This window comes from Heloderma suspectum, chromosome 4 (genome assembly GCF_057233095.1).
Source record: "Heloderma suspectum isolate Gila_16-S chromosome 4, 16-S_ref, whole genome shotgun sequence".
Classification (NCBI taxonomy): domain Eukaryota; kingdom Metazoa; phylum Chordata; class Lepidosauria; order Squamata; family Helodermatidae; genus Heloderma; species Heloderma suspectum.
The window spans coordinates 267,979,427-267,992,124 of record NC_139461.1 but is presented as its reverse complement, the minus strand read 5'-3'; the positions used below and the strand labels follow the sequence as shown (position 1 = coordinate 267,992,124).

The 12,698-nt window shown below is 47.7% G+C and overlaps 1 protein-coding gene across 3 annotated transcripts in view; it reads right to left on the bottom strand.

Moving 5' to 3' along the window:
• Positions 1–12,419, bottom strand: part of MTCL2 (microtubule crosslinking factor 2) — a 95,303-nt gene extending 82,884 nt beyond the window's left edge. For 2 of the 3 annotated variants that reach the window (XM_084853794.1, XM_084853795.1), the window contains exon 1: positions 11,323–12,164. In XM_084853794.1, coding sequence (XP_084709920.1) covers positions 11,323–12,078 — 756 coding nt within the window. In that variant the 5' untranslated portion in view covers positions 12,079–12,164. Of the gene's footprint in view, positions 1–11,322 lie in introns of all 3 variants that reach the window. The other variant, XM_084853796.1, reaches the window with a different exon arrangement.
• Between the last annotated feature and the right edge of the window lie 279 nt (positions 12,420–12,698).

Sequence of the window (12,698 nt, the reverse complement as noted above, 5' to 3'; positions counted from 1 at the left end):
CACTGTTATAAATGCCAAGATGGTGACTGTTCTTGTTGCTTAAAGATGTCCTACAATATGTTATCTACAGTTCAAAATAAAATTCAGCAGGTATAGTGTGTGACCTGGCAGCCAATGCACTACATGATGCCTTAGTGTTAATGTGCATGCATTTGCATGTATGTGAACTACAAATAAGATGCATTCATTCCCCAATGAGAGATTTAAAGATTAACGTCTAAAGAACCTGGGGAGGTAGCTGAACCTTGAAAAATGACAACACTAGCAAATCACGCTAATAAAAAAAACAGACTATCCCCAAAAGGCAAAATTAGAGATACCCCAACTATTTACCAGGAACAGGAAGTAGAAAAAAAGGATTATCCTTATTAAATATAGACAGTTGAAGCATATTTTCTCATAATACCTTTATTCCAAATTTCTGCAGAAAGCTACAAACCAGAAACCTTGCTGGTAGCTTTATCTTAGGAACCTTGCCTACATAATAATTACCCAGTTCGAAGTATCTCATTTTGTTAAACTGAGGTTTGTTCCCAGGTGCTCCATCCTTATGCTGACCCTTCCCTCATCATTTCTCAGCATGTCAAGAAACAATATGTTTCTCATTCAGCACTTTCTGCTTAAGTTAACCACAGTTTCCTATGATGTCCAAACTGGGAAACAGGCCATATTTTCCCCTTGTAACCATATTTCCCGACTCAGACATAACCGGAAACTATGGGTAATTAACTCTGGAAGTGTTGAATAATGGTGTGCTGAGAAGCAAGGAAGAGATAGCACAAGGATGGAATATGCAGGCACAATGCTTATTCATAGAATCATAGAGTAGTAGGGTTGGAAGGGGCCTACAAGACCATCGAGTCCAACCCCCTGCTCAATGCAGGAATCCAAGTCAGAGCATCCCTGACAGATGGCTGTCCAGCTTCATCTTGAATGCCTCCAGTGTGGGAGAGCCCACCACCTCCCTAGGTAATTGGTTCCATTGTCATATTGCTCTAACAGTTAGGACGTTTTTCCTGATGTTCAGCCGGAATCTGGCTTCCTGTAACTTGAGCCCATTATTCCGTGTCCTGCACTCTGGGATGATGGAGAAGAGATCCTGGCCTTCCTGTCTATGACAACCTTTCAAGTACTTGAACAGCGCTATCATATCTCCCCTCAGTCTCCTCTTCTCATGCACACCAGGTCACAGACTCAATTCAGACATGCTAGACCATGATTAAGGAAGCACAATTATGGTTTGATGTGATGTCTGAGTTGACAAACCATGGTTACAGCAGCTCCTCCACTTAGAGACTGGAGTTTTCAGGGTCAGAAAATAAAGGCAAACAAACAGCTCTAAACAGTAGCTTGCCTGTATTTTTGGAAACTCAAGCCACACTTTGAATTCTAAACTATGATTAGCCCACACCATGGTTTGGTGTAACATCTGAGGTCAGCCACAGGATACAAGGAGCCTATCTTCCATCTCCTGACATGTAACGCAATATGCAAACCATCAAGCCTTGCAGTGCACAGCACAGCTCCTGCAACTTTCTTGCCAACAAACAGCAGGCAGCTTAGATGTTATTATGAGCAGAAGGGGGGAAATGGAGGAAATCAACTCACAGATTTACACCTTCCTGTATAAATTAACAGTTAAACAACCAGGACCTTTCAAGCAATCCTAGTGCCAATAGCTTGATACATCTCAAAAATAAAAGGTGACAAAAGCTGCTATTTTCATTACATGCTGCATTAGGAACACATATAACTCACAAGTAAGTTTTTACACCAAATCAATATTGCATATTGACTGCAGTTGTGCCATGACACCAACGGCCAGTTATCTGAATTATGAAATGCAATGCAAACTGATGGCAAATTCTAAAGTGCAGCTTTCCAGACTGAGTACAGAAGCAGTAGCTCTAGCAGAGGGCCACGCTTTGTGTATCACCTATCATATCTTCCAGGCTCCACAACTTCATGTTGTGAACATAAATAGGAAGAACAAGTGGCCACTGTGAATTAGGCGCTCAGAACTCATCATTTTTTCCACTGTGGCTTCCCATGGGCAGACGTTTGGACCTGCATAAATACAGCAAGAAATAGGGCACTATCTATTTGCAGATGAACATTTCCTGTTGCTCTCTTCTACTGTACATCCCCTCTACGTTTGGGTGGAAAAGAAAAAACAAGGCCGACGCATAGCCAAGTTTTGCTTTTCAGCAAGAAAGGAGGTTTGGGTGGGGGAGGCATGAGATGATCAATACCATTACAGGAGTGGGGGAGGACAACACTGAAAACAGGAAAAGCCTGAATCGGAAGATGAGCAGAAGGCCAGTTGGGACCCCTGGGCTAAGGCCAGTCCAAATCCCATCTGTCAGTTATCTGAGGCATATGCCTTTTATTTGGAAATGTGATGGGCTTTAAGGTTTCTCCTCGCCTTACAACAAATGGAATCTCCAGTGCCCATTCTTTGTTTTCAAATCCCCCTGCAGCTGCTGCCATATCACATCTCACATTTTCCATTCCGCTGAGCAGGGACTCAGAGCTCTTGTTCCCCACACACTGGGATGACAAAGAGGTGGTGAGCTGCTGTGCTCTTAAAGGCACAGCAGCTCCCAAGTATGAAAATGTTCCTGTCCACTTTCATTCACAGGTCTCTGATATCTGAGGAAAGCCTGGAAGGAAAAGAGCAAAGCAGGTGCTCACAGCATCATCCTTTTATGTTTATTATTGCAACAGCCAAACAGAGCAGCTAACTCTTCCCCAATCAGCACAGTTGTTCTGAAACAGGAAGAGAAACTTCAGCTGCAGAGCTAGGACAGGACTCCCACACATTGCACTGGGCTCCTGAGATCAGTAAGACAGAAGGAAACAAACCACAGAGAAATGTATTTTGAGATGGGCATTTCTGCCCACCTTGTGCATTTTTCCCAGAGAAGATATAACAACTAAAATCCAGCAACAGCCTCAGAAATGAAAAGAAACAAGGGAATGACTTCTAAATCAAGCCCATTGGAGTAATGTTGACTCTGCTTTGTCCACATTTTTGTAACTTGGGTGGAGACGGGAAAAACGAAACAATCAAAATTTTGGCCAAACTACATGTAACTCTGAATACATCACTTGAAGTTGCTTGAGGGGAGGATTTTTAAGAAAGTTTCCTCTCCCACCACAGTCCCAACAAAGATTACTAGGGGCAGTATCCAATGCTGCCTATGCACCAGTGGAACCCACTGCCTGAACAACTGGAAGCTAGTGCTTCCTAAAGCAGCTCCAGAAACAAGCTGAAATATTCATTTCTGGAATAGAACACAACAGTGCTGCCCTGTCTCATTCCAGAGACAAGTGTTTTGGCTCATTTCTGGGGTTGCTCTGTTGCGCTGGCAGTGGTTCCCACTGGTAAAACATAATCAGTGGAACTGCGTGGGCAGTATTGGATACTGCCCCTAGGATTATCATATTTTACAGTTCTACATTTTCCACTGAGAAAAACCACTGCAAAACCACAGCATTTGGTCTTTAGAAATATTTTATGAGCCCTAGATAATAAGCCAGCTGTGGAAGGGTGATTTATTAAAGTATTATTGGGGGGATGACCTTTAAAGGCAAGAAAATTCACCTCCAGCCCTCTATCTTAAAGACAGCAGTTTACCAACCAGATCCCAGGAACCCTCTCACTTTCTTTCAAACAACCAAGCAAAATTCTTCATTTTGCTTACTTTCCTTGCAAATGTAACTGCACAGTATGCATTTCTGCCCATCTGCAGTTTCTGACCAGTTGGAAGAGGCAGTGGGAAAATGCTTATGTTTCTGGACAGTTAGCTACACCTACAATTTTGAAACTAGGTTTCTCAGAAGCCCTATTCAGGCATTCTCTAAGTGGATAAATCAAACACGCAATGGGAGAGAGCGCTCCAGCCCCACCTCTCTCCCTCATTGCATTCGTTGCACTCTACGTGTGGAGGGCAGCAGTCTGAAGAGGGCAGTTTTCTCTATCCATGGAGGCTTTCCACATGAGACAGAACACAGATTTTCCAGTGTTTCATTTGCTTTATCCACATATAGAATGCCTGAATATGGCTTAAAGCACAAAACTCACAGAAGAGACTGTCCGATGCTGAGCATGGATTCTGCAGCAAAATCCCCATAAGTTTCCAGCCCTCATTATTTTAAATGAAAGACTTTCCAGCCGTGATCCATATTTAGCAAACAACAATGTACTGATCTCAACAAAATGCAAGGAGGAACTACAGAGAGAAGGCATGCAAAAGGGGAAAGTAGCAGCATTCCTTTTTCTGTCTCTGCTCCCACCAGTTGCCAATACAGTCTAGATGAAAGTTTGTTTGTTTAATGGCAGATGCATTCTTTCTTACAGTTACAAATATTTCAAAAGTTGATATTCTGTCCAAGCCATGCAGCCCATCAGGTTGGCATAGCTGAGGGCACCTAGGCACTACCTGCTTTGTGCAGAGGTGCCTAAGTAAAATACACAGTGCAACAATTCATTATGAAAAGGAAAACCAGTAATATTTTAATATTTAATCATTTATCTGTGGGATTCTCATCTGGTTGGTAGGACATCGAACTCTAAAGCTGCCTCCACCTTTGTCCTGACCCATCCAGTCCTCCTGCTTACAGATGAAGGGTTCTGCCTCCAACTCCACACTTATGAAGCAATCCATCACCATTCCCAAAAGGTGTACTAGACAGCTAAGTTACCAACCTGGAAAATGGCTCCAGGGGATAAACAGCACCACATTTACAATATACACAAGAAAGCACTAATGGGAGAAATAGATCAAATGACTTGGAAAATTTGTTCCCTCAGTTGAGAGCAGCAAAGTCAGTGAACACAAGTATGCTAAGTGGATGGGCACTCATACATGCTATGCTCTGTTCTTTCAGTGAATGTTTTTGCATCTGTAAACAAAGGGTAGTATCCAGTAGTGTTCCAGTGCTAGCAATAATAACACTGTGCTAGCAAAAGCAAACGACTGCGCAATGTAACTAGCGCAACAGGGGAAAGAGACAATTTTCTGTTGAACAAATTCAGCACCACCGACATTTGATGGTATATTGCCACTTTTTCCCCATGGTGGTAGATACGTTGAACAAGTGTTGGTTTATCCTAGTGCAACATCATTAGCACTGGGACACCATGGGATACTACCCACAGATGGAGCAAATTACAGACTATGATTCAACGTACACAGAACTGAAAACAGAATCAAAAGTAAGATCAGCTTCGAGTGCCATGATTGACAGCTCAAGCATGCTTGACTCAGAAACCTCTGCCTTCCTGATCTGTGCTGAAAGTAAATCCAATGGTGTGTATTCATTGTGATCTCTTGAGTTTTAGAAGAAAAAAAATATCAATTTTGCATTCCCATATTTTAAAACTAACATGGCCTAAAAGTTTTTTTTTAATTTGTAGTACTCCATTCTTATGTTCTAGAATATTTGTAAAGCTTATCTTGATCATGTTACTTAATGCACATAGAAGCTGAGTGTCTGCAAACAGTTCTGCTTTAATATAGCAGTTCAGCTCTTGCTACCTTTATCTTCCTTATCCTAGTTACCAATAATATTACAGAAGAAATCTCTATAGGGAAAAAATAGCTGAAATTGACCAGAGCAAAAGCAAACTACAAGATGATAAATAAATGTCAATAGTAGGAAGATAAATGAGCTCTTACAGTAACAGAGCAACATCAAACATGTAGAACTAGCAGGTGTCAAAGATAAATCAACCCTCATACAAGAGTGAATAAGTCCTAAAGATTAGAGAGAATTAACTCTCTCCAACTGAAACCAATGAGACCAAGGAAGGCTTCCTGGAAAACAGCTGTTATCAGGAGTCGCTGAAAACAACCCAGTGTTGGCGCCTGCCTGACCTCCAGAGGCAGGGAGTTCCATAGGACGGGAGCCACCACACTGAAGACTCTTCTCCGGGTGGACTCCATTCGGGACATAGGTCCATGTGGAACCACCAGGAGCATGCCCTCTGATGTCCTCAGTGATCGGCTAGGTTGGGAAGGGAGAAGGTGCTCTCTCAGGTATCCTGTTCCCAAGTTGTTTAGAGCTTTGTACACTAGTACCAAAACCTTAAATTTTTGAGGAGACATATACAGGATCACACTATTAGGTTGCAATCCTAAACATACTTACTAGGAAGTAAGTCCCATTGAATTCTCTGTAATTTACTTCTGAGTAAACATGTACAGGACTGCACTGTTGAGCACTTTTAACTATGGCTGGATCATGCCCATAGTTTAAACATAAGTGTCATGTATATTTCTAGTTAGTGTGAAATGCTGTTACATTGCTATGGCAATTTTGAATCTCCGCAGCCGTTTTCTATCAGAATACTGAGAAGAGCCAGTCTAAATGAAGTCTTGACTTCCTGCCAATTTTCCTTTAGTTAAGGGATGGGGGGATAATCAACTACTTTATTTGGATTTGCAAGAACTGACTTTACATAAGCACTCCCCAGCCTTTAGCCCAAAAGTTCACCAGCCTCTGAAACCAGAACGAACTGCACCAACATAAAATTTGTGAGTGCAATGGATTCACCCCATATGTCTGTAATCTCAGTGTGAACATTATTCAAAATCCTCATAACAGATGAGGGAGAAAGAACACAGTGCTGGCCTCCAGGGAAAGCAACGCATATACGAACCGAGAGCATTATTTCTGCAGGGGGCAGATCAAGAGCTTGGATTTGTGTCAAGGTGGGTGCCCCTTGAAACATGTCACCCCATGTACCTGCCTAGTTCTATGGTTGAGCTCATCCCTGTCTCTCCTGGCATGAAATGTTTGCAACAGTTAGGATGAGGAGGATACTAAATAAGCAAGGAATATGAAGTTGGGCATTTCAAATTTAAGCCACCAAAACAACTCTTATTTTCCCCCACAAAATAGGCAAATTAGATTCTAATGGACCCAACATTTATCTAACAAAATGGAAAGCCTACAGGAAGAGTAGGAACCAATACTTATCCAAACACGATATTTAGAATTACTGTTGCATTCCCAGCACATAGATTGAAGACATATGGGAGCCAACAATGACCAGCATAGCAATTCTAAGAGGAGGGTTGGGTCACCAAAAGGGTACTTAAGCAGAGGATGTGGCAGTGAGTGACTTTCTCAGACACAAGATGCTAAAAGAAAGATAAATCTCAAACAAAGACAAAACTCCACCGATGCATCCTCTAAGTAAAAAGGCACAGGACAAATGGTCTGCAGAATAGGAATTTGACCAGGTTGGATAAAGTGTTAACACAACCATCTTCTGTATCTAATTGTATTTTTCCAGACGGTGTTTATACAAGGTCAGATTGGACCAAGGGTAGCTGGGCTTCTGGAATCTACTTGGGTTCTTTTCTAGAACCTCAAGGACCACCAACCAGAGTCAGGTGCAAAATGTGGTGGGCAGACACACACGTAGCAGAATGAAAGAACAAGGTAACTCAGACTAAGAATTTGTTTTCAGCAACAGAACAGAGCTCACTGTCGTTTCACACAAAAACCCACTCCCAGTTGGTTGTGTGCCCTCCACAAGCTTTCTTCATTTCAGCAGCCTAATTTGGGGAGGGGACAGGGAGCCTTTTAGTTGTTGCTGTTGTTAAACAACTGGGAGCCAAGAAACAGCTGCAGATCTAGAGCATATCACTAGATCCTGATCAGCTTTCTGCCCACCACTGGATTAGACCATCATATTGGTTGCCTTTTTGTAAAAAAGTGTATATAGGGACTTTTGGGACTTTTGCTTTCCACCCTGCTGGAGACTTCTCAGGGGCATTAAGAACCCTTGCTTCAGCTAGGAACCTAATCCACCATCTGAGCTGGTTATTATATACAGCCATTCAATAAACACCTACTACTGTTGCCATGCCAACATATCCTGCAAAATAAAACCATCATAGCTCAGTAGTACTAGCAAGAGAATCAAGGCAGGAACTGAACCTGGCAACAGCCCAATCACTCCCCCCTCCTTCCTCCCCCCTCCACATATTCCAAACACTGCAAGGCTACCTGTCAAGCAATATTCTTACATCACCCAAACAGACTCTAATGGTTTTTCCAAACCACTCTGGGGGCATGTCATCAAAATAGCTTTCTGGGCTATTAATTTAGCCAAATCAGAAGCACGGAAAGCATACTGGAAAAGTCCCTCAAAGTAGGTACATTTCCTCCACTCTGAAGACGGAAGGTACACTAGTCATGTAGACTGGATGGCTGATGCAGATATCTGATTGTCCTGTGCAATGGAGGCTGGTGGCTCTGATATCAGTGGGCCTTCACAGAACCCTTTAGAGTTCTGACTGAAACCTGGAGTGGATTCCCCACCTCCACTGGTCCTGTGTTGCAACTGGGAACATTAAAGAGATTGCCACAGTTCCAGCAACAACACGTGGATGTATGGGAGAGCTCAGAAGCACATCGAAAGCACTTCCAAAAGACTTTATCCATGTGGATGGGCTCTGAAAATCTGCCCAGAGCTATATAAATTCACTATACCTTTGTGGATGGGGAGCACACCCAAAAGGACAAAGGGTGTGTCTGGAACTTCTGAGATCATGCCAAACCCTGTAAAAAGTCAGTCCCTTTCAAAATGGCGAATTCCCATAATCAAGAATACATACAATGCTGCCTTACATTGGGCCTTCTGGTTGCCAGATTGCAAAGTTCAAAACTAACAAAATATTATACAGAACTAGGAGGTGTCCATCAAGTGAAGCTATAAGAGAACTACCCATTACAATAGAAACATGGGGTTCCCAACCACAATTCACTCATAATGCAACGGGGGGGTGCAGAATCAGCAAGTGGTAAGAGGATGCTTGCAGAGGAGAATCACCCACTGATTCTCCCCTGCAAATACACACACACACCCAGCTTCCCCAGAGGTTAGGCATTCCCCTACCCTGCAAATGCCCACACTCCCTGGCCATTTTTCATCATGTCTTGTCCAGCTAGGCTGTGAAATCAGAAGTCCAGCTTGCAGAAAGGTGTGGGAAATGGTCACCGGGGCAGGGGGGCTGCAGGGGAGAATCAGCAGACATGTGAATGATTTAATACGCACACTGTTCTCACTATTCCTCCCCTGGAAATGCCTTCCCACATCCTTGGGGATTTGTGTTATCTTGGCAAGCACAGATCTGCGGCCATGTTTTTTCTAGATAATGTGTATTTTCGCCTAAGGTCCATATATCAAGCTACACATTCACTCCACTTCTGCACTACTTCATGCCCCCCCCCCAGCTGCCATAACTAGCACTTCTTATTATATAGATTCCCCATATTCTGCCTAGATTTTCCATGCCCGTTTCAGGTGTTCCTAGAAGCATCCAGCAATGCCATGGAAAATCTCCATGCAATCAGGAGCTGCACCATATGATGTTACAGCTTGGATATGGAGTCACCACGGGTTAGCAGCTTTCCATGGGGATAAAATAACCTGTAACCAGCCCTAAGCAGTTTTGTAATGTCCTTGGAGGTTTTTGCTTAATAGGGCTGAAGAGTCATCCTTGAAACACTGGTGTGAGACTTGCAGTAGAGTGCTGAACTGTTTATTACATGGGGAAAAAATCCTGGGCACCTTTAAAAGAATGCTATTCTGGTAGCTGTAAATTTTCAATATATGCAGGGATGGGAGGAATCCAATTCGTTCCAATTTCATGAAAGAAGATACCTTCCCTAAAGATGTGATGTATCTGCCTGGTGGAACTGAGGGATATTTGTTCCATGGGGTTTCATGATGCTATAAGGTATCTTCTTTGGGAATGTGAAGCATTGGTTCCATCATGGCTTTGTATGATACCAGAGAAGGGGGTCTATGAGGTACGTGATTCTATATGCTGGGTCTGTGATGCATGGCCTCACATGTTTTCACTTGGTTTTAGAACAGGGAAGGCATCAATGCTATGGAGCATCTGTTCCAAGGAGTCAATGCTCAGCTGGGGGAGGAAAACTTGCTTAGAGACACATGTGTGCCCCACAAGGCAGAGGAATGCCAATTGCAAGGAGCTTTACAATGCTGGCATGTGTCTTCAGGGATGTAAAATGTCTGTTCCACATAACCAACATCTTGCAGGTGCTGTGGTGGGGAGACCATTTTTCATTATTACCTGTTCATCATTTATTTGTTACATTTTTATCCCACCTTTCCTCCAAGGAGCCCAAGGTGGCATACATGATCGTCCTCCTCTCCATTTTATCCTCACAACAACCCTGTGAGGTAGGTTGGGCTGAGAGTCAGCGACTGGCCCAAAGTCACCCAGTGAGCTTCATGGCCAAGTCGGAACTAGAACCTGGATCTCCTGGGTCTCAGTCCAACACTCTAACTGCTACACCACACTGGCTGCTCCAAGGAAGGAGTCTAAAAATTCTGGGTGGCAACAGGTCTTGTTTAACGACACAGTGTATCTGGTCTATAAGATTTGGCAGACATCTGTTGCAAGGGGAAAACAGGGCCAGCCCTCCCATGCTGCAGGGTGAAACGGACCACTTCAGGCAGCAGGATTTAGGGGGATAGATGAAGCCAGGAGCCGATATCTGAATGGTGCGGCAAGACGTTCTAAAATGCTTGTTCTGCCTTGGGGGGGGGGGTAGCATTTGGTGCTCTGCTTCAGGAAGCCAAATGCCCTGGGCCAGCACTGAGGGCAGATGTCTTGTATGGGAAATAGCAACATGTTCATCTAAAGAGCCGATGTGGTGTAGTCAGAGTGTTGCAATGGGATTTGGGAGATCTGGGTTCTAGTCCCCACTCGGCCCTGAAGCTCACTTCGGGCCAGTCACTGACTCTCAGCCCAACTTATCTCACAGGGTTGTTGAGAGGATAAAGTTGAGAGGAGGATCATGTAAGCTGCCTTGGGTTCCTTGGAGGAAAAAGGCAGGATATCAGTGTGATAATGATAAAGGGCTAGGGGCGTGTTAATTCCGAAAGGTGTCTTCCCTAGAGAGGTGAGAGAAATGTTCCAGGTCGCTGAGGGACGCCTGTTCCATTCCCCGTTACGATGGGGAATCCCCGTTACGATCCTCCGCTCTCCCTGTGGGGCGTCTTTCGGGGGGGGAGGAGGGGATGTCTGCTCCACAGGAGGCCGACCTGTCTGCCCTCCTGAGCCTGAGGGGGGGCCTGCTCAGTTCGTCCACGAGGCTTGGAGGGTCTCTAGAGGCCGAGCGCGAATCCGTCGCCAGGCGCGAAACAGGGCCGCGTGTCCCGCGGGAGCGCAGCGCCAACGCGCCTGCTCGCTCGTGCAGAGCCCTCCCGCCAGGCCGCTGCCCTGAACAAGCCGCCCGCCGCCCCCGGGGCGTCGGCGGCCCCCTCACCTTGAGATAGTCGTTCTCGGAGCGCAGCTCCTCCAGCTCCCTGGCCACGCCGGCGTCCAGCAGCTCCTCGGTGAGGTCGGAGAAGGCCAGCGAAGCGCTGAGCGGCAGGCGGCTGCTGGCCAGCGAGGCGGCCGTCGACGGGTCCTCGGGCAGCGGGGACACGCCGTCGGCGGAGGCGCTGGCGGGCTGGGCCGGCGCGCTGCTGCTGGCGGGGGACTCCGTGTCGCTGCCGCCGCCGCTCAGCCCGCCCAGCTCCAGCAGCGACAGCAGCTTGGCCTCCTCCGAGGCGCTGCAGTCCGACGCCTCCGAGCTGCTGTCCGTCAGGCTCAGGGCGGGCGGCGGCTGGGGCCGCGCCGGGCCGGGGCCCTTCCCGGGGCCTGCGCCCGCTGCCCCCTCGCCGGCGGCCGCCGCTGGGCGGCTCCGCCCCTTCGCTCTGGCCCCGGCCCGGCCTCCCGAGCCCTTGCCGGCGCCCCTCGCCCCCGCGGGCGGCGTGGCCTTGCCCTTCTTGTCGCAGCGGCCATCCTTGAGGCCCCCCGGCCGCCGGCAGTGCCCGCCCCCCGCGCCGGGCTTCCCGGAGAACGAGGCGGGCGAGCCGGGGTGGCTGCCGCGCCGGCTCTTGGCCAGCGACCAGCCGGGCACGTCCTTGGGTCTGGCCGGGGACGGCGCGCGCTGCAGCTTCTTCTTCTCGGGCGGCGGCGGCGGCGCGGGGGCCGAGGCGAGCGGCTGGCTGGACTCCGCCTCGGCCGGCGCCGCCATCCCCGGGCGGCGGGCGGCGCGCTGCCGGCCCCTCACTGGCGCCCCCGGAGCCGTCTCGGGCTGGAGTCGCTCATGATCACGCCCGGGAAGCCGAGCCTTCCTCGCTGCGCTGCGCGCCCCGGCTGCGTCTGGAGCGCCGCGCCCCCGCCGCCAAATGCGCTCCCCGCGGGTGAGGCGTGCGCTGGTCTCCCGCGAAACCGGGTTGGGTTGGCCGTTAAGCGGCGGCGGCGGCGGCGGCGGCTGCCACGCCGCGATGATGCTTCCTTCGTCGTCGTCTCTCGAAGCGGCCACGGCTCCTCCGCCCGCCTCCTGCCTCCCCTCGCCTCCTATCTCCGCCCAGCCGCTAAGCCGGTGACGCGCACGGTCTGGGAACAAAAGGCGGAGAGAGGCGCCCGAGGGGGCGCTCGGATCCTCGAGGCAACAGCGACCCCCTTCTCCGGACGGCTGAGAGCCGAGGGAGAATTTTTCTCTCCTGGCTGAACAAACAAATCACATACAAATACAGCGCCCTACTTCGCCTTTCTCCCGGGTTTCTCCAGAAGCAGGGGTCCACCGCAGCTTAACCCCAGGACCTCTTTTACAAGCCCGGGCCCATCCCTGGAACAGTGCTTCTGAACATG